At 45.3% G+C, this 22,824-nt stretch overlaps 1 protein-coding gene across 1 annotated transcript in view; it reads left to right on the plus strand.

The window, feature by feature from the left end:
• LOC124779465 (chondroitin sulfate N-acetylgalactosaminyltransferase 2-like) overlaps positions 1 to 22,824 on the plus strand; it is a 395,654-nt gene that overhangs the window by 67,720 nt on the left and 305,110 nt on the right. Inside the window, exon 2 of the mRNA XM_047253713.1 lies at positions 16,522 to 16,565. Coding sequence (XP_047109669.1) covers positions 16,522 to 16,565 — 44 coding nt within the window. The remainder of the gene's footprint in view (positions 1 to 16,521; positions 16,566 to 22,824) is intronic.

Genomic DNA, 22,824 nt, shown 5'->3' on the forward strand with positions numbered 1-22,824 from the left:
ACTCTATCCTGTGCAAGCTTCTTCATCTCCCAGTACCTACTGCAACCTACATCCTTCTGAATCTGCTTAGAGTATTCATCTCTTGGTCTCCCACTATGTTAGAAACTTGTATCTTTCAATCTCAATCAAAGACACAATACTGATTACCTGTACCAATACGTTTCTGTCTTACGAACACACTTATCTTGCTAACAAACTAAATCTCATACATCTCAATATCAAATTTACCATGGAGACCGAGGCAGAGGGAAGACTTCCATTCCCGGACGTCATGGTCACGAAAAGAGCGGATGGCGCCCTGAACCGTACAGTAATCGCACGAAAACGCACCCTGGCCTGTGCTTACACGCAGACAGCTACCGCCGCCCAGCGCGGAGGACTGTGTTGCTAAAAAACGCTATAAAACAGGGCGTGCACTATCTCAAGTGCGCAGAGTCTCCATCGGGGACTGGAACACTTTGGAATGGGGTTCCAGAAAAACGGTTGGTCGGAATAGCAGACTGGGCGCGTTGTGTGCCCCACAACTACAGTACAACATGTGGAAACGGACGCAACCACGGAGAACGAGGCAACTGTAGCCTCTATATAATTCACCAGCGCGCTTTCCAGAAAAACTGGCGCGAACCGAACAGGCATCGAGTAAGAACTGTCTTCTTTAAACCCAATAAAATGCAGGCATCATTGACAGGGCGTCGAAGGTGACGTCTGTTTACAAGATGCCGGGATGTACTACATTCTATGCCACAGTAGCAAGACACATATTGGACAAATCGTGCGCACCATTGATGATCGCTGCCGAGAACACCAGGGGCACATTCGACTGATGTATCCCAACAAGGCGGCAATCGAAAAGTCCTCTTGTCCCACACCCACGCTACGGAATAGGAACTCTGCAGGATTTAAGCACATGCGTCGAAATACTAGAACGGCGTCGTTGCAGAGGCCGTCGAAATGCACACCGGAGAAAATGAAACATCGAACAGGACTGTGACAACGGTCACAGCAATTATTGGGAACCAGCACTGAGACTAATTAAGAAGCGTCTGGAAGGGAAGCTCGTGTAGCGATAATTTATGATAGGATAAATTATTGAAAAAGGATAGGAATTTAGCATTTATTGATTGCAAGCGTGTGATAAGGTACAGAGACACTTTTGTGAAAATTTTTTAGAAATAAATGGTTTCCTAAACACATTAGTAACACTATAACGAGTTTATATGTGACTATGAAAATAGTTATAGGTTCAGGTTCGAAAATGTCACATGGAATTTTAATAAACCAAGATGTTCAAAAACGGCTCTAAGAACCATGGGACTTAACATCTGAGGTCATCAGTCCCCTAGAACTTAGAACTACATACAACTAACCAACCTGAAGACATGACACATATCCATGCCCGAGGCAGGATTCGAACTTGCGACCGTAGCGGTCGCGCGGTTCCAGACTGAAGCGTCTAGAACCGCTCGGCCACGACAGCCGGCAAACCAAGATGTTAGACACGGTTGTAATTTATAACCCACTTCATTTGATTAACACAATGAAGTACCAAAGAAATTGATATAGGCATGCGTTTTCAGATACAGTGATATGTAAACAGGCAGAATATATTGCTGCGGTCGGCAACGCCTGTATAACACAACAAGTGTCTGGCGCAGTTGTTAGATCGGTTACTGCTGCTACAATCGCAGGTTATCAACGTTTAAGTGAGTTTGAACGTGCTGTTATAGTCGGTGCACGAGCGATGGGACACAGATTCTCCGAGGTAGAGATGAAGTGGGGATTTTTCCGTACGGCCATTTCACGAGTTTACCGTGAACATCAAATCTCCGACATCGCTGCGGCCGGAAAAAAATTCTGCAAGAACGAGGCCAATGACGACTGAAGAGAATCGTTGAAAGTGACAGAAGTGCTACCTTTCTGCAAACAGCTGCAGATTTCAATGCTGGGCCATCAACAAGTGTCAGCGTGCGAACCTTTCAACGAAACATCATCGATATGGGCTTTCGGAGCCGAAGGCCCACTCGTGTACCCTTGATGCTGCACGACACGAAGCTTTACGCCTCGCCTGGGCTCATCAACACCGACATTGGACTGTTGATGACTGGAAACATTTTGCCTTGTCGGACGTTTCAAATTATATCGAGCGGATGGACGTGTACGGGCATGGAGACAACCTCATGAACCCATGGACCCTGCATATAAGCAGGGGACTGTTCAAGTTAGTGGAGGGTCTGTAAAGGAGTGGGGCGTGTGCAGCTGGAGCGATATGGGACCCCTGATACGTCTAGATATGACTCTGACAGGTGACACGTACGTAACCATCCTGTCTGATCACCTGTATCCTTTCATGACCATTGTGCATTCCGACGGACTTCGGCCATTCCTGCAGGATAATGCGACACCCCTTCCGTTCAGAATTGCTACAGAGTGTCTCCAGAAACATTCTTCTGAGTGCCGGCCAGGGTGGCCGAGCGGTTCTAGGCGCTACAGTCTGGAACCGCGCGACCGCTCCGGTCGCAGGTTCGAATCCTGCCTCGGGCGTGGATGTGTGTGATGTCCTTAGGTTAGTTAGGTTTAATTAGTTCTAAGTTCTAGGGGACTGATGACCGTAGAAGTTAAGTCCCATAGTGCTCAGAGCCATTTGAACCATTCGCTGGGCACCAAACTCCCCAGGAATGAACATTATCTGGGATGCCTTGCAATATGCTGTTCAGAAAAGATCTCGATCCGCTCGTACTCTTACGGATTTATGGACAGCCCTGTTGGATTCATGGTGTCAGTTCCCTCCATCACTACATCAGATATTAATCGAGTCCATACCACGTCGTGCTCTGGCACTTCTGCGTGCTCGCGGAGGCCCTACATGATATTGGGCAGTTGTATCAGTTTCCTTGGCTCTTCAGTGTATATTAATGAGTTATTTATGAAGTGTGTAGATGAAATATGGTTACGAATATAAATAAGGTCTAACATAGCATTAAATACTCTATTATATGTTGATGACCACATAATTACACGGAAAACAGAAGAAAATTTACAAAGAGCAAAAAAAAAATTTAACTACATCGCAAATAATACAAAGCTAATGACTCAGTGGGAAGAATACAGTCAGATCGAGTATAGTAATGAATCAGAAAATTTTAGAAATGAGTATCCCACTTCAATTACATAGAATCTTGATATGACCGTGGAGGCTCCTGTCAAAATGGATAGGCTCCCCAGCAGATGGAAACCAAGAGCTTGATTAACAATGACGTTACTAAAAATCAGAGTTCTTTGGTGATGAAGAAGGATAGCTGAATACTTCTAAATAACATTCACTTCTTGTTCACAAGCAGGCACTTCTGATCGGATGTATCAAATTCCTATGAGTTTAACTAGAACAATAATTAGATCATAAAAATGGCAGAAGTCCAGAATGTCACGTAGCAGAAAGTTTCAGAATCTAACTGCGATAGTTTGCCACGAATCCGTGTTAGGAATGCCCGATCGTGGACGAGAGTTCTACAAGGCGATAAAAGGAAGGCTGGCAGCTCCCAATTACTACTCTCCCCAAGATTCAGGTCGAAATTTCATCATCGAAGACAATTCAGACTTCAAAGTGTACGGTGGTGGGATGCATGAAAGCACTTTATTAACACACTTTTCTGGTGAACTTATCAGGGCAGAGATTTCAGCGTTAGATACCTCCAACCAGTAGAATGAAGTCATACTGCTATTGTGCGAAGGAACAATGCATCTTATACTTGTGGGAGGGGAGAGGAACAGTCCTGCTTAGATTCTACATCTACGTCCATACTCCGCAAGCCACCTGACGGTGTGTGGCGGAGAGTACCTTGAGTATCTCTATCGGTTCTCCCTTCTATTCCAGTCTCGTATTGTTCGTGGAAGGAAGGATTGTCGGTATGCCTCTGTGTGGGCTCTAATCTCTCTGATTTTATCCTCATGGTCTCTTCGCGAGATATACGTAGGAGGGAGCAATATACTGCTTGACTCCTCGGTGAAGGTATGTTCTCGAAACTTCAACAAAAGCCCGTATCGAGCTACTGAGCGTCTCTCCTGCAGAGTATTCCACTGGAGTTTATCTATCATCTCCGTAACGCTTTCGCGATTACTAAATGATCCTGTAACGAAGCGCGCTGCTCTTCGTTGGAGCTTCTCTATCTCTTCTATCAACCCTATCTGGTACGGATCCCACACTGCTGAGCAGTATTCAAGCAGTGGGCGAACAAGCGTACTGTAACCTACTTCCTTTGTTTTCGGATTGCATTTCCTTAGGATTCTTCCAATGAATCTCAGTCTGGCATCTGCTTTACCGACGATCAACTTTATATGATCATTCTATTTTAAATCACTCCTAATGCGTACTCCCAGATAATTTATGGAATTAACTGTTTCCGTTTGCTGACCTGCTATATTGTAGCTAAATGATAAGGGATCTTTCTTTGTGTGTATTCGCAGAAGATTACACTTGTCTACATTGAGATTCAGTTGCCATTCCCTGCACCATGCGTCAATTCGCTGCAGATCCTCCTGCATTTCAGAACAATTTTCCAATGTTACAACCTCTCAATACACCACAGAATCATCCGCAAAAAGCCTCATTGAACTTCCGATGTCATCCACAAGGTCATTTATGTGTATTGTGAATAGCAACGGTCCTACGACACTCCCCTGCGGCACACCCAAAATCACTCTTACTTCGGAAGACTTCTCTCCAATGAGAGTGACATGCTGCGTTCTGTTATCTAGGAACTCTTCAATCCAATCACACAATTGATCTGTTAGTCCATATGCTCTTATTTTGTTCATTAAACGACTGTGGGGAACTGTATCGAACGCCTTGCGGAAGTAGAGAAACACGGCATCTACCTGGGAACCCGTGTCTAAGGCCCTCTGAGTCTCGTAGACGAATAGCGCGAGCTGGGTTTCACACGATCGTCTTTTTCGAAACCCATGCAGCTCCTACAGAGTAGATTTCTAGTCTCCAGAAAAGTCATTATACTCGAACATAATACGTGTTCCAAAATTTTACAACTGATCGACGTTAGAGATATAGGTCTATAGTTCTGCACATCTGTTCGACGCCCCTTCTTGAAAACGGGGATGACCTGTGCCCTTTTCCAATCCTTTGGAACGGTACTCTCTTATAGAGACCTACGGTACACCGCTGCAAGAAGGGGGGCAAGTTTTGTACGTAATATACGGAATCTCACGGGATATCAATCTTGTGGTGCAGTTCCGCCATTCGTTTATGTAGTGCTTCCATGATAGTGTACAGACGGAGTTCCGCATATACGTCGATGATGAAAAGGTACCGACTGGCCTCCAGAGGACCCACAGATCTTTTGTAGGTACGTGTGGAGCGAATACGGGTCACCGAGCTATTGCAGTCTTTCTGCTTCTTTGGGCTGTTTTACCTTCCTCTTCCTTCTCCCTGCCTCTTGTTATTCCTTTCCCTGTGCCCCTTCCTTTCCCTCTCTTGGTATTCTTATCTATGTAGGCCCGGATAGCTTCCTGACTTCGTTTCGTCTTGCAGTTTTGGTTTGTTTGCTTTTCCTCCTCCTTTCGGGCCTTTCTTTTTTGGTCTCCTTTAGGAATTTGATCTTTATCTCCACATGTGAAATTGTAGTGTGAGCCAGAAGGGGAGGGAGGGGAAGGGGAAAAAGGGAGAGGAAAAGGAGGAGGAGGGGGAGAGGAACACACGCCAACGACACTAGGGAGGGAGCTTGCAACCTCCCCCTTACTAATCGGTCTATCCTGCTTGCGGTATAAAATATGACCGTGGATCGCGTGTCTGCCTAATGGATTTATTCTAACTGCATAAGGCTATCTTTCCCGCAGAAGTAATACCGATAAGTATGGGGAAAGTGTACAAGCGATCTTTCTGATAGAAAAGTCTACTACTAATAAAAAGTAATTAAACCGAACAAGGCTACAATTTGGAAAAATGAAAGTAATTGTGTGCATTCACTCACGAACAATGCTGGACAGAAAAGGGGTACCACTGATCATGAGTCCAAAAGTTACACTAATGAACGAAAAGGTAATAATTACGGTCTCCAGCTCACTAGGGCGAATACACCCAAAATCCTGTACAAGATTATGGGAAAGATAAACATGTATTATTAAACACTGACGTGCAACTGATGGTTGTCACGTTTTTTGACACTAATTTTAAGTGACTATGTAATGATAAAGAAAACTGATCAGTCACTTTTACGTTAAGTTTGTCATTAAATTTTGAAAAAGGCAAGCGAGTAATGATTTGAAATCCACTTAAACTGTATGTTAGTATTGAACTTCGTTACATGAAGAATGACATTCAGAGACCTCAACATAACGTCATCAAAGAAGTTTAGAGAAAGGCAAGCACTTTTTACTTGCAGTTACTTAATTTTCAAATTGAATTTCATATTATTCTCTGAACAACTGAGCCTTTTTTACTGACTTGGACAGAACTAAATACTAGAATACGTACCAAACCAAACAGCCATGTTTTCCAAGCTATATGTAAAATAAATAAAACTTCCACACTCTTAATTTGTACATTTTTTTTATTTGGATTTTTTCCAGTGACAGATTCTCAAACTTCGGTTAGCATATAAGTAAAAAAGGGAACAAGGACCCTGCTTGGTAACAATGTCTGGGGACAATAAGGACACAATCACCCTTAATTTAACGAATTATTATTTAAATGAAGTTCATTAATCAAACCACATTCAGTTGTGCTGCTGGGTTAATACTAACTACCGATGAACATTCTTACTTCAGTGCTGTGCATACGACGAAACTCGGAGCCGACGACGAAACTGAGTTACTGGAACTGCTGCTGTTGTTGAAGACGGTAGCATCTTGTGGAGCCACGGCTAATTACAGGAACGGGCAATCGTAATTAATACACCTCCTGCTACTAGTCATCTGGCCGGCATGCGTACATGATGCCGCCGAAATGGTACTCTCTACTGCGAGAGCGTTAACACCACACTTCCGCACACTACACTCGCTGTAACCCGTCTCTCACTCTCTCTGCGCGCTCCGTGCAACAACCCCCTACCCAAAGATTTTACAACGCACAAGCACTGGTTTATCGTTGCTAGTCGATGCAAATAACAATTCCTTTGGCTTTTTCCCAGATTTTATAAGTTTCACAGTAAAACGCAGATAAATACAATGAAACGTCAACAGACTTCTACATAAATGTACACATACAGTGAAGCAATGTCCTTACTTATTAAAAGAAAGCATTTAAATTACAAATATTTACATACAATTTAAAAAAATTATGTATCGGTAGCAGGTGCCATGCATCCTGCAATTTCGGTGTTACAAGATCCCTGGTGTTTTTGGCGTCTGTTCCTCTCCCCCCTCCTCCTCCTCCTCCACTACCTCTCCCTTTTCCCCCTTCCCCTCCCTCCAAGCCAAAGCCATTTCGCCTCCTTGCCAGATCACCAACTTGGTAGCCAATCCGTGTGGTGAGGCTGTTATGTACCCATCTGGCGGAGTCCCCTGACACCACAGTGATCACACGGCTGGTACCCGGGCTGTGAGCGCCTCGTGAAGGCCTAGTTGTGGCATTGGAACTACCAGCAAAGACTGTCGAGCCAGGTGGCCGCTGCTGTGGCTGGTTGGTGCCCATGAGGCGTCCCCTGATAAAAGTGGGTGTTACCAGGGCAGACGTTTGACACACGAAACGTGCTGAAGTCTCTGGCCGCTGTCGCTTCCTAGGAATAGTTTTGTCTTAGCTCCTGTTTCTGCCTTCCCAGTATTTCTCCCCCCTTGGCTACTCCCTGGGAGGAGGACTAAGCCCACTGGCCTGGAGAAAAACTCTTTTCACGGTTCCTCGTCTATACCAGAACTGACAGGGAGACTTTTGCCACCTCCAAATCTTTTTTTTTTTTTTTATTCTTTTCTTGGAACACACTGAAGACGAGTCCGGTGAAGTTGAGTCGTTAAGCAGGATGAGATAGGGCTTCCTCCTTACAAAGACAACTTCTGCTAGCCAGTCGGCCTCCCTGCATGCCTGCGACCCCTTAGGAGATGTCCCCGTGAATATCCCTTCTCACTAGTCTTTCAATGTGACACAGATTGTAATTTTCCAAAGGGACCTTCTCCTACAGTCTGATGATTAACTTAGAGCTAACCAGGCACGATGTGGCGTTCATTTCGTCTGGCATGTCGAGAGAGGTCCAAAGAACAATCGTGTAGACACTGGCGCTTTCATCCTGGCCTTTGTGGGAATAACTTGCGCAAGAGGGTCAAGCTAATGGTACACAGATGGGCCGTCAAACTACTCATTCCACCTCCCATGCGTTGCTTCCATTGCCTCAATTTCGGCCTCAGGTCCTCGCAATGCGATGTCACTCCCATCTTTGGCGTCTGTGGCTACCTTCTTCGTGTGAGGAGCCCTTGAACCCCACCGCCTAACTGTGTAAACCGCTCTGATCTACATTCCCCCCCCCCCCCCCCACACACACACACAAACACACCGGAGTATCCACTATATACAGAGGAGAAGATAATTCAGGAAATAAAGATAATTGACTATATCAGCCACTTTGAGGCCTGGAATAGGTTTGTCAGACTTCAGCCTGTCAATCTCTCATATATCTTTGCCTCAGTTACGTTTTCCCCTCTTCCCCACTCTCCTTACTCCCCATCCTGTCCCCTTCCCCTTCCTCCCAGACGCGGTTCCTATCTCTTCCCTTCAAGGAACCATTCCTTTCCCTCTTACTTCTCCTGGGCACGGGAAGGTTTTCGAGTTGATAGTTGATGGTTTTTGAGTCATCACAGTTATAGATAGTCTGCTTAAGCCAATTAGGTTGGCCACTGATGCATCATGTATGTGGATCGTGATAACCCCTTCAGCATCAACTAAGCACTAAAGATGGCACATTGAGCACCTTAACTGGTAGCTACACAATAGATAAAATCATAAGAACGTCTGTATGTGTTTACAAGAGAGGAAATGGTCTTCTCTAGCGCCTACTAGAGAAGAGGCACCTTCTCTGAATACCCTCCCTGGCGTTCTCAGGGTGGGAAGCCTGCAACATCAGGTTGTTGGACGAGGGATTCACATTCCGAAGGCCTCAAAGGCGCCCACTCTCTGTCCGATCCAGACATCATTGCCCTTACTGATAACGCCCCCTCCCCGTCTGAGGGAGTAGAAGAAGCATCACAAGTCCAAGGACGAACCCTCCCCAACATCTCAGGTGGTTTTGCCACCTCCTCCTCGACAGGTCCAGTTTTTATGGATGTCACCCCATCCTTGTCGGTGACGACCACTGACCTGTTGACATTACTGCCCTAGGCTTCTTCATATCTAACCTGTACAATACCCACACAATAATCCAGTGGAACAGCAACAGATGATACAGTCACCTGCCGGAAATACAATAGCTTGTTTTCTCTTATTCTGGGTTCTGCCTTCCTCTTCAAAAAACGCAGGTCCCTGATTACCACTCTCCCAGGTTTCGTGAATATCGGACGTTCTTCTGGATGCAGGTGATCAGACAGGATGCTTACGTACGTGTCACCTGTGAGATTCTTATCCAGACATATCAAGGATCCCATATCACTCCACCTGCACGCGCCCCACACCGTTACAGAGCCTCCACCAGCTTTAACAGTTCCCTGCTGACATGCAGGGTCCATCGATTCATGAGGCTTTCTCCATACCCGTACACTTTCATCTGCACTATACAATTTGAAACTTCCGACAAGGAAAATAGTCATCAACAGTCCAATGTCAGTGTTGACGGGCCCAGGTGAGGCGTAAAGCTTTGTGTCATGCAGTCATCAAGGGTGCACGAGTGGGCCTTCGGCTCCGAAATCCCATCTCGATAATGTTTCGTTGAATGGTTCGCTCGCTGACCCTTGTTGATGGCCCAGCATTGAAATATGCAGCATTTTGCGAAAGGGTTGCACTACTGTCACGCCGAATGAATCTCTTCAATGGTCGTTGGCCCGTTCTTGCAGGATCTTTTTCCGGCTGCAGCGATGCTGTGTTCCATCGCTCGTGCACAGTCTGTAACACCACATTCAAACTCACTTAAATCTTAATAACCTGCTATTGTAGCAACAGTATCCGATCTAAGAACTGCGCCAGACACTTGTCGTCTTACAAAGGCTTTGCGACCGCAGCGCCTTATTCTGCCTGTTTACATAACTCTGTATATGAATACTCATGCGTGTAACAGTTTCTTTCCCGCTTCAGTGTTGTATTTCAATCTGCGCCATCTACGTGTAGAGTCTTCCTTCTGGCTTTAACATATTTACTGAATATATTTTAGTATTTAAGGATACCTTTGTAATTTTATGTGAAGCTATTACGTTTAATTTTATTTTTTAAATGTCCTGCAAATAGCAATAAAAAGAGGACGCTAGTTACTACTGACGTCGCCTTCCGAGATTAGCTGCATAGAAATATAAGCAGCAACTCAGTTAACTGTTGGTATATGTAATGTCAATGTGGTACCATATACGATTTTATTAAAATAAGTAGTAAAGACGTGGATATAATTGGGATGTACATTTATAGTTTACAAGATGATGTATTGGCCATCTGACATTAATTTATATTTTAATGCCCGATTCTCACCATGTTGTTTTATTCATGTAGCAGTGAAGATAGCTACACACAGGGATGTAGCCAAAGGGGAGGGGATGGGGATGGGGGTGTCCAGGAGTCCGCACCCTAAATGAAATTACAAACAACCTGGTTTCCATGTTGTGAAAATGAAGGATATTTTGATTTATAGATCACACAACGAATAAGTAATACGGACTGTCGATAGCCAACAAGGCTACCGATATATCGCTAACACTATCAGCTTTCATCCATCCATCCATCCATACTGTAGACAAGGCCAACAACGTGGAGTTCTTGGCCTTACTTGATCTCAGTTTTTTTTTTTTTTTTTTTTTTTTTTTTGCTAATTAGTTCAGTTCTTACTTGCTGTTGAATTTAATGTAAGCGCTAATGTTAATTGCTTTTGTTCTGTTTGGTGTTGTGAAAGCATCTAATAACAGGGAAGTCTTTAACAAGAGGGAAGAGGAAAACCAGTTTTGATTCTTCCACTAGCATTATGTTGACATAGTAATATGTACGCTTTGCTGTAGTAGCCTAGTTACGTATCTGTAGCATTTTAATGTTACCACTGGAGTCGTTATTTGGAGACTGGTAAAACTTTGAGATTGCAATATTTCAGTATTTCAGAAGGCACCGGAGCGATAAACATAACTACAAATAATATTAAAATAAAATCAGTTCATAAAAGCACGCTTGGATTTGCCCGCGTCGCCCAATAAGTCGCGCTGATCAACAAAAGTATTGCCCAAATGGCGATGTTGCATTTCATTAAAAAATTTCTCAAAATTCTATCGTTATTAGCCCAAATGGAAAAATATCGCCCAATCTGGTCGCGTGGTTAGTAGTCATGAAACCATTTCCGATACGGAACAACAAGCAGGATTGTGTGGAGAGCGGAAGTAGTATATGATGACGGTACGTTCTGTAGTCCGTTCGTTTCTAAAAGACTTTTTCAGCGGGCTGCTTGTACTACAGTCCGGACCTAAGCCCAGTGGACTTTATTTGTGGGGGCATTTTAAAGCTCATGGTATGGAACTACAGCAAAAGATGTTCAGAGTCCCCGTGCCCGTGTTATGGGAGGCTGCCACCCCATACGCATACTCCAAGGATACATGGGCGCATCAGAAATTCACTACGACAGCGGGTTGATGCATATATCAATGCCCGCGGAGGGTATATTGAATATCTCCTATGAGAAAGAGCTGCATGTGGTACGCTGGTGCTTTCTGTTTGTGTGTGCTTCCCATGATTAATGAGGTGGAGAGAATGAGCTGTAACATGGAAACAAAACCATTCCAGAGCCATGTTCACATAATAATATTTCTTTACGTGTGAGGAATGTGTCCTGCAATTTCTGCCATGCTTTTTTGTTACAGCCTGTAGATTGATATGTGCGTATCAAGAAACCTACGACAGTATCCACACATCAGCCAGTTTGCGCAGCTCCCGTTTACAGACGTGTTTGTGAGTAATGACTTTAACATGACAAGTCATTTCTTGTACCTCCAGTGTCAGAATCACAGCTGGCGTGGATTTGGCGCGTCAACGGTGACACACACCTGTCTGGAGAACCGTTACGTGGCGTACTCCACTGTGTGACAGGCATCAACAGGAGACTGAAACACTCTGATCAATTCTGAGAATACTGACGACAATGACTGTATCTTGCTGGATATGTGCAGCCATTGAACTTCATGACCTACAGCAAACCCAAAGTAGGTCAGCCTCAACAAATATTATTCTTGTAATTGCACAGGAGGCTTGTACCATTGAACAATGGAACCGGGTGACAATTATTGAACTACATGAAAAAACGTAAATTAGTTACCAACTACGGAGTGCACACACTTTATTCAATATGTCAACAGTCACTACAGATATTCGGATTTAGGTTAAGACATGTACGTTATGCCTGCCATCATTTGCGATGATGTGCCGCAGACGAATATTGAAATTCTGCATGGGAACGAGCGAGGTGGCGCAGTGGTTAGCACACTGGACCCGCATTCGGGAGGACGACGGTTCATCCCCGCTTTCGACCATCCTGATTTAGGTTTTCCGTGATTTCCCTAAATCGCTCCAGGCAAATGCCGGGATGGTTCCTTTGAAAGGGCACGGCCGACTTCCTTCCCCATCCTTCCCTAATCCGAAGGACCGATAACCTTGTAGTTTGGTCTCTTTTCCCAAACAACCCAAACCCCAACCCAAATTATGCATGACCTGCTGAAGCGTCGGAACATCGATACTGTCGATGACCTGCTGAATGGCTGGTTTCGGCTCAGAAATGATTTTGGGATTATTGCTGTACACTTTGTCTTTAATATAGCCCCACAAAAAGACCTCGCATGTGTTCGGGTCTGGAGAATATGGCGGTCCCATCGAGGCCCATGCCAGTAGGCTCTTTGTACCCCAGAGTCGGAGTGCGGTCCTCAAAGTGTTTCTCCAGGGCATTTAGCACTCTCCTACTTAGATGAGCTCGAGCTTCGTCTTGCATTCACCATATCTTGTAGAAATCAGGGTCACTATGAATAATGGGGATGAAATCATCAACCAAAACCTTGAGGTACCGTTCAGTACGATCGTACCGTCAAGGACTATCGCACCGATTATTCCGTGTCTGGACACTGCACACCACACAGTCCCCTGTTGAAGGTGAAAAGAAATGCGGAGTCTCAGTTCCCCAAATGCGCCAATTTTTCTTATTGACGAACCCATCCAAATGAGAGTGGGCTTCGTCGCTAAACCAAACCACACTGCGCATACTAATTTCCATCATATCTCGTGGCCAATCGTGCAGTTTGAACGTCGTAATGTAAACCGTTCAGAAGTTATGACGATTTTATTTCATATAGTTCGATACTTGTCATTCTGTATGTAGACTAAGATAAAAAGGACAAATCGCGGAGGAATTATCCTAGATGTGATGAGCATATACAGACAAACAAATGATTAGAATTTCAGAAAAAATGAGTTATTTATTCAAGAGAAAGCTTCACAAATTGATGGCGTCAATGAAGTGTTGATCCTCCTTTGACCCTTATGCAAGCATTATTCGGCTTGGTGTTGCCTGATACAGTTGTTGGAGGTGTGTCCAATCCCGAGTTGGTTGGAGGGCCTTGACCAAACCCTCCGCCTGGCCGTTGTGGCCGAGCGGTTCTAGGCGCTACAGTCTGGGACCGCGCGACCGCTACGGTCGCAGGCTCGAATCCTGCCTCGGGCATGGATGTGTGTGATGTCCTTAGTTAGGTTTAAGTGGTTCTAAGTTCTAGGGGACTGATGACCATAGCAGTTAAGTCCCATAGTGCTCAGAGCCATTTGAACTATTTGAACCAAACGCTCCAAAGATTCTGGATTGGGGAGAGATCCGACGACCTGGCTGGCTCAGGTATGGTTTGGAAATCACAAAGACAAGCGAAAGAAACTCTCGCCATGTACGTGTGGGCATTATCTTGCTGAAATTTGAGCCCAAGGAAGCTCGCCATGAAGAGCAACAACGCGCTCAGGAGAATATCGTCATCGTACCGTTTTGCTGTAAAGGTTCCGCCAATGACAGCCAGAGGGGTTCTGTTACGAAATGAAATGGAACTATACACCATGACTCCTGGTTGTCGGGCTGTATGAATGGCGACTGTCAGGTTGCTATCCTCTCCTCTCCAGAACGTCTCTAGGGACGTCTTTGCCGGTCATTCGGAGCAGTTCAAAGCGGAACTGATGACTAAACACAAAACCTACACCATCCAATGAGATTCCAGGCCGAAAACGTGTCTGCAGGCGCCCCGGAAAGCAGTGGGATACAAACTGACTGTTGCCCGGCATACAGTCCAATAACCACGACTGATGGTATGGGTTGTCATTTCATGCCATAGCAGGACCCATTTGGTTGTCACCCATGACACCCTTAGAGTACAGCAGTACGTTGACGATATTCTACGCCCCCTTTTGTTGAGCTTCACAGCAAGCTAATATGGGCTTCCATTTCAGCAAGATAGTGCCCTCCCGCACATGGCGAGAGTTTCTGTTGCATGCCTTCGTGCTTGTCAAACTGTGCCTTGGCCAGAAGGTCGCCAGATCTATTCCCAGTTTAGAGTTTTATGGTAGGGGCCTTCCAACCATATCGGAGTTTTGACGATCTAACCCGCCTATTGGCAAGATTTTGGCATGCTATCCTGCAGGAGGAAATCCAGTAATCCTGCCAATCAACGCCAAGCGTAAGGTCCAGACAGACCAATGCGTTTGTTGACTTGCTCAATTCGCCAAGTTCTTTCTCTTGAATAAATCATCCAGTTTTCCTGAAACTGTAATCAGTTGTTGATCTGTACATTTACATCGCATCTACCGATTTCCTTCGGACTGTGGTGCATCGTTTCTTCTATCTTAGAATGTACCCTATGTGATCAAAAGTATGCGGACACCTGGCTGAAAATGACTTAGAAGTCAGTGGTGCCCTTCATCGGTTATGCTGGAGTTCAGTATGGTGTTGGCCCAACCTTAGCCTTGATGACAGCTTACACTCGCGCAGGCATACGTCCAATCAGGTGCTGGAAGGTTTCTTAAGGAATGACACCCCCATTCTTCACGGAGTGCTGCACTGAGGAGAGGTTTCTATGTCGGTCAGTGAGGCCTGGCACAAATTCGGCGTTACAAAACATGCCAAATGCGTTCTGCAGGATTCAGGTCAGGACTCTGTGCAGGCCAGTAGGTGGCAGTGCTTAGAACATCACTGTAGGCCTGTGCTGTGATAGTGCCACGCAAAACAAGTGGTGCATGCTCCCTCCATGAAAAACACGACCACCCCATAACACCACCGCCTCCGAATTTTATTGTTGGCACTACACACGCTCTAGCAGAGGACATTCACCGGGCATTCGCCATACCCACACCATGCCACATTGTGTACCGTGATTCGTCACTCCACACAACGTTTTTCCACTGTTCTATCGTCCAATGTTTACGATCCTTACACCAAGCGAGGTGTCGTTTGGCATTTACTGGCGTGATGTGTGGCTTACGAGCAGCCGCTCGAGCATGAAATGCAAGTTTTCTCACCTCCCGCCTAACTGTCATAGTACTTACAGTGGATCCTGATGCAGTTTGGAATTCCTGTCTGATGGTCTGGACAGATGTCTGCCTATTACACATTATGACCCTTTTCAATTGTCGGCGGTCTCTGTCAGTCAACAGACGAGGTGGGCCTGTACGCTTTTGTGCTGCATGTGTTCAAAAATGGCTCTGAGCACTATGGGACTTAATTTCTAAGGTCATCAGTCCCCTAGAACTTAGAACTACTTAAACCTAACTAACCTAAGGACATCACACACATCCATGCCCGAGGCAGGATTCGAACCTGCGACCGTAGCGGTCGCGCGGTTCCAGACTGTAGCGCCTTTTACCGCTTGGCCACCACGGCCGGCGCTGCGTGTGTCCCTTCACGTTTCCACTCCACTATCACATCGGAAAGAGTACACTTAAGGATGTTTAGGAGTGTGGAAATGTCGCGGACAGACGTCTGACACAAGTGACTGCCATCAGCTGACCACGTTCGAAGACTGTGAAGACCGTGAGTTCCGCAGAGCGCCCCATTCTGCTCTCTCACGATGTCTAATCACTAGTGAGGTCTCTGATATGGAGTACCTGGCAGTAGGTGGCAGCACAATGCACCTAATATGAAAAACATATTTTTTTTTGGGTGTCCAGATGCTTTTGATTACATAATGTATGTCTTGTACAACACTTTGCTATTTAGATATTGTATGGGCACTGTCAGCAAATCTTCAGCCCCTCCCCAGTGCTGTGTCGGTAAGGAAGCCCCTCTTCCTCTGCGACAGGCGACGTCCGCGGCTGGTGCCGGCCCGTCTGCTGGCGGGCACGCGCCTGCTGCTGCTGGTCTGCTCGCTGAGCCTGCTGTCGCTGCTGCTGCTGGGCCGCTGCAGCCTCGACCTGCAGCCGGAGGCGGCGCTGCCGGACCCCTCCACAGGTAAGCCGAGCCGCGCTGCACCGGCCATCACTGTGTAAGACGTCGTGGTCTCCTGACCTTCATTGCTTACATATTCCGCCCTCACAACCATACTCCGCACATCAAGACGCTTCGTTCGAACCCAAACTCGATAAGAGAAAGTCAATGTTGTATGAATTCATGTAAACGATATGCAAATAATGAGTGCACACCGGGGTTGAGATACTCGAGCCTGGCGTACACACACACATTCAAGACATGACAGTCACAGGAGCTTTTAGTTTGAGAGAGGTAGAACACACACCAAGAGGCCAGTCCCTTCAGAGGACAACCCAGCCTACGTCGACCGGTGACCGGCCGTGGAGCGGACAGCATTTTTCCCAAGTGAAAGGGGAGAACGACCCCGTGTTAGGCTTAAAAGCTAATTCCGCTACATTGTGTCGGAGCGCCCAGCCTATGCATTCTTTACAAACATAGCACGCAGTTTCAGAGGTTTTCACAGGGAGACAGCAAACACCAAACGCCGATGCTAAAGATTTCAGGATTGGTCGCCTTCAATGATACGTCGTTCTCCCGTTTTAGAAGAGCAATGCTGATTGGCAGACGATATTCCTGACGCCTTGAGCTGAAGGAGTAATGGAAGAGACCAAAAGATATACCCCTTCACGTCTTGTGTGTAGAGGGGCCGTTCCATTGTCGCTGTTGGAGCGAGAACACGTAACGAGAGCGCGTGCGTTCATACGTGTACTCAAAGAGCGAGGAACAATTATCTGCTCAGTACTTCACTGGGAGAGCACCTCAGTCGAGAGCAATTCGGAATGCAGCTCTGTACTGAGTCCTTGCGATTAATCATTGTCCACTGTGTTGGCCGCCACACTTATTGTGCGGTGTGAACGGACAGATTTATACTTAAACGCCTGTGAGTGAATTTTGAGTGGCATCATGATGGACTGGTTATCTGACCGGTGTACCACGTGAATAGACTAGGGGCGAATAGGAATGCTTGACTTCATCAAGGTGTAGGGAGAGTTTGATTGGCATAGGCAACCCAGATAGAACGAGAGATATCTTATTTATCAGCAGCGAGCGGCGCAGAAAGCAGTCATCGCAGCTTACGGTATTGTGCGCTACAGCTCTTGCGAGCCCCATATTTCCTCCGCAACAGTACACTTCACTGCATTTCACACGTCGCAGCCTCGACCGTACCTAGCAACATTCTAATGGATAATTATTCAAGTTGAGTAGGTGCAGCTCTCAGCCATTCTGCCAAGCCAATAACAATCTTAAACTTTGTATAGAAATTTCATTAGCGAATCCTATCCTTAAGAGGTAACCTCACATTCCGAAAAGAACCCGGAAATAACTTGTTCAGTTCATAACTAAAAGTGCTATTGTGATTTCTCAGAATTTTTGCAAAATAAATAAAAATTTTCGTTAGTTTCATGTTTTTCTTACACTAACTAGCACTACTCTAGCACCCAAGTATCCCACTAGTTACGTAAGAAATTTTGTGAATTTTTGTGTCATTTCCTTACAGAAGACGACTCCAGAAGATATTTGTTGTTGAAAGTTTTTCAGGCATTTCTCTTTAGAACGTTAGGAGCGTCTGTCTGACTTCTGTAGTAGTGTGGGGGTGGAAATTGCATCTTGCAGGAGCCACAGGGTAAAGGGTACATCTCAGATTGATCCGTTGCGCAGGATGACAGAATGGCACCCACACGCTCACGACCGCTCGCCTCAGTGCTGGGTGGTTGCTGCTCTGTTGAATCGTAAGCTTTCTGAATGGTTTCAAGCGTCTCGCCACTCGTCTCCTACGACACTCTCTTCATCCCAGAGTAGCAACCTACGTACTCAGTTCCTTCCTGAACGTATTCCAGTCTCTATATTCCTCTGCAGTTTTTACCCTCTACAGCTCCCTATAGTACCATCGAACCAATTCCATGATGCCTAAACAGATGTCTTATAATACTGAGTTTTCCATACATTCCTTTGCTCGCCGATTCTCCTGAGAACTTCCACATTCCTTCCCTTGTCAGTCCACACAATTTTCAACATTCGTCTGTAGCACCTCATCTCAAATGTCTCTGTTGGTCCATCATGGCCAGGGCCCACCGGCTCGTATCTAATCGTCAACGTCAGTAGTTCACCAACAACCGATTACTTTATTATTTTGTTTTAGTCTGAAAGCAATCAGTTTCAGCATTTCATTAGCAGTGTATGGGGACTGAAGATGGCATAATGAAATGCCGAAACTGGTTGCTTCCAGAATAAAATAAAATAATACATCTACATCCATACTCCGCAAGCCACCTGACGGTGTGTGGCGGAGGGTACCTTGAGTACCTCTATCGGTTCTCCCTTCTATTCCTCTCGTATTGTTCGTGGAAGGAAGGATTGTCGGTATGCTTCTGTGTGGGCTCTAATCTCTCTGATTTTATCCTCATGGTCTCTTCGCGAGATGCACGTAGGAGGCAGCAATATACTGCTTGACTCTTCGGTGAAGGTATGTTCTCGAAACTTTAACAAAAGCCCGTATCGAGATACTGAGCGTCTCTCCTGCAGAGTCTTCCACTGGAGTTTATCTATGAAACTTCCTGGCAGCGCACACTCCGCTGCAGAGTGAAAATCTCATTCTGGAGTTTATCTATCATCTCCGTAACGCTTTCGCGATTACTAAATGATCCTGTAACGAAGCGCGCTGCTCGCCGTTGGATCTTCTCTATCTCTTCTATCAATCCTATCTGGTACGGATCCCACACTGCTGAGCAGTATTCAAGCAGTAGGCGAACAAGCGTACTGTAATATCAACTTTATATGATCATTCCATTTTAAATCACTCCTAATACGTACTCCCAGATAATTTATAGAATTAACTGCTTCCAGTTACTGACCTCCTATTTTGTAGCTAAATGATAAGGGATCTTTCTTTCTATGTATTCGCAGCACATTACACTTGTCTACATTGAGATTCAATTGCCATTCCCTGTACCATGCGTCAATTCGCTGCAGATGCTCCTGCATTTCAGTACAATTGTCCATTGTTACAACCTCTCGATACACCACAGCATCATCTGCAAAAAGCCTCAGTGAACTTCCGATGTTATCCACAAGGCCATTTATGTATACTGTGAATAGCAATGGTCCTATGACACTCCCCTGCGGCACACCTGAGATGACTCTTACTTCGGAAGACTTCTCTCCATTGAGAATGACATGCTTCGTTCTGTTATCTAGGAACTCTTCAATCCAATCACACACTTGGTCTGATAGTCCATATGCTCTTACTATGTTCATTAAACGATTGTGGGGAACTGTATCGAACTTAAAGTATACGGCTGTTGGTGAATTATTGGCATTGACATCTCAAATATTTCTTTTCTCTTCTGTTCCGATTTTCCCACAGTCCATGTTTTAGTACCACACAATGCTGTGCTTCAAACGTACATTCAGAAATTTCTTCCTCAAATTAAGACCTATGCTTGATACCAGTAGACTCCCTTTGCCCAGGAATGGCCAGTTTGCCTGTCTGCTTTTTATGTCGTCCTTGCCCCGTCCCTCGTGGGTTATTTTGCTACCTAGCTAGCAGCATTTCATAACCTCGTGATCCCCAATCCTGAAGTTACGTTCCTCGTTGCCGTCATTTCTGCTACTTCTAGTCACTTTCACCTTCCTTCGATTTACACTCAACCCTTATACTGTACTCATTTGATTGTTCATTCTATTCAACAATTCTTATAATTCTTCTTTACTTTCGCTGAGGAAAGCAGCGCCATCAGTGTATCTTATCACTGCTATCCTTTCATCCTGAATTTTAATCCAACTTACTTTCTTTTATTTCCGTCAGTGTTTCTTCGATATATAGATTGATCAGTAGGAGCGAAAGGCTACGGATGTTGTCTCATCCCCTTCTTAATCTGGTCACTTCGTTTTTGTTCTTCCAGTCTTATTGTTCCCTCATGATTATTGTACACAATGCATATTACCCGTCTTTCCCTAAAACTTACCTTTATTCTTCTCAGAATTTCGAACGTCTTGCATCATTTGACATTGTCCAGTGTTTCTTCCAGGTCAATAAACCCTACGAAATCGCCTTGAATTTTTTCAGTCTTGTTTCCATAATCAACCGCGAAGTCAGAACTGCCTCGGTTATGTCTTTACCTTTTCTAAAGCCAAACTCATCGTCGTGTGACACATCCCTCAGTTTTCAATTTCGCTCTTCCGTATGTTTTGTCAGCAACTTTGACGCATGAACTGTTAAGCTGTGTGACAATTCTAAAAGTAGCGGCATTCCATCTTGTTTTCGTGTGTGTGTGTGTGTGTGTGTGTGTGTGTGTGTGTGTGTGTGTGTTTGGTGGTAAGTTCCTATGGGTCCAAACGGCTGATGTCATCGCTCCCTAGGCTTACACACTACTTAACCTAACTTAAGCTATCTTACGCTAAGGACAACGCACACACCCATGCCCGAGGCACAGACCTCTCACGGGGCCAGCCTCGCGAACAATGACAAGGCGCCTCAGACCGTGTGGTTTCTGTTTTTGTTACTCAGTGTGGTAGAACGCGCCTATTGGCGAGCACGTGATACTGTTGAGTTTGTCGGGATCTTGTGAAAACGAAAGCGAATCGTAATTGTTAATAGTGGTCGCAGAATGGTTTTTACAGCTGGGAGCGTTCATAGCTCAAAAAACTGCAGCATCAGCGCGAAGAAGACACGAAATTTGTCATTTTTCATATTTTTTTAAGGAGCCTGAGAGGCATATAACATCACATTACCGCAACGTATCGTAAGGATTCGCTTGTAATCTACAATCGTGTGTCAATGATTAACGTTTATTTTTAGTAGTAGAAATGGCTAGTGAATAGCAGAAGGCCTCACGAGGAAAGACTGTTTACCTATATACTCGGTACACTTCAAAGCGAACCAGTTTATGAAGAGGAAGCTGCCACAAAGACGTGAGAAACCGTTAAAAGCTGTAAAACCGTCCTGTGCTACAGAAGCAGATGGGGTGTCAATCTCTTTTGCACTTGAACGTAGCCCTACATGTCCTTGCTTTTCACCTGTGAATCTGTGTGTTTATTTTCTTTTGATATCAACATAGTAGACTACATTTCTGTCACAAGTCACACCCATTTCTTCACGGCTACGTTGTAACTGGTCACTGGATTTATGACTTCAAGCCCGATTTGCGCTTCTTTTAGAATCGTCCATTTGGTTTGATATTACACAAACTCTTAGATGCAAAAGAAGAAAATAATTATTTTGTAAATCACGTAGAAAAGGTTTGAAAAACATTATCCTTATGACGCACGTAGCTGTCTGCTTTCTCACCGCTAGGAGCGCTAGTGTCGCTTTAGCTGCCAAACGGTAACAGCTGTCGCAGCAGAGAATGTTACAACCGTATTTATTAGACTGTGCTGCTACTGACTGTACTCCAACGAGGCATTGTCCAGTTCTACAGGCAAGAGAGATTGATGTATACTCTATCGATCGCACTTGTGAGGTCCTCTTCTACCGACATCCTTGCTGACCTGCTGTCTGTTCTCACTGGATGGCCTCTGCTGTGCAGATCTACAACCATGTAGGCACGACACGCATATTTAACACTACTAATAGGAGTACCCGTGGTCTAGGGGTAGCGTCTTTGATGCATAATCAAAACGTCTTTGGACCCGGGTTCGATCCCCGCCACTGCCTAAATTTTGATAAACAATCAGCATTGGCGGCCGAAGACTTCCGGCATAAGAAGTCAGCCTCATTCTGCCAACGGCCTTGTCAAAGAGGGCGGAGGAGCGGATAGAGGTTCAGGGCACTCTCTTGTCCTAGGGGTGGGAAATTGCCCATAAAGGCGGAAGAATCAGCAATGATCAACGACATGAGGATGCAGAAGGCAATGGAAACCACTACATTAAAGACACGTAACGTGTATCTGCAGAACATGTGGCCTGTAATTGAAGAAGTGTCATGATGATCTCTCCATTGGCAAAAGATTCCGGAATAGTCCCCCATTCGGATCTCCGGGAGGGGACTGCCAAGGGGGAGGTTACCATGAGAAAAAGATTGAATAATCAACGAAAGGATAACGTTCTACGAGTCGGGGCTTCGAATGTCAGAAGCTTGAACGTGGTAGGGAAACTAGAAAATCTGAAAAGGGAAATGCAAAGGCTCAATCTAGATATAGTAGGGGTCAGTGAAGTGAAGTCGATGGAAGACAAGGATTTCTGGTCAGATGAGTATCGGGTAATATCAACAGCAGCAGAAAATGGTGTAACAGGTGTAGGATTC

This window comes from Schistocerca piceifrons, chromosome 1 (assembly GCF_021461385.2).
Source record: "Schistocerca piceifrons isolate TAMUIC-IGC-003096 chromosome 1, iqSchPice1.1, whole genome shotgun sequence".
Classification (NCBI taxonomy): Eukaryota; Metazoa; Arthropoda; class Insecta; order Orthoptera; family Acrididae; genus Schistocerca; species Schistocerca piceifrons.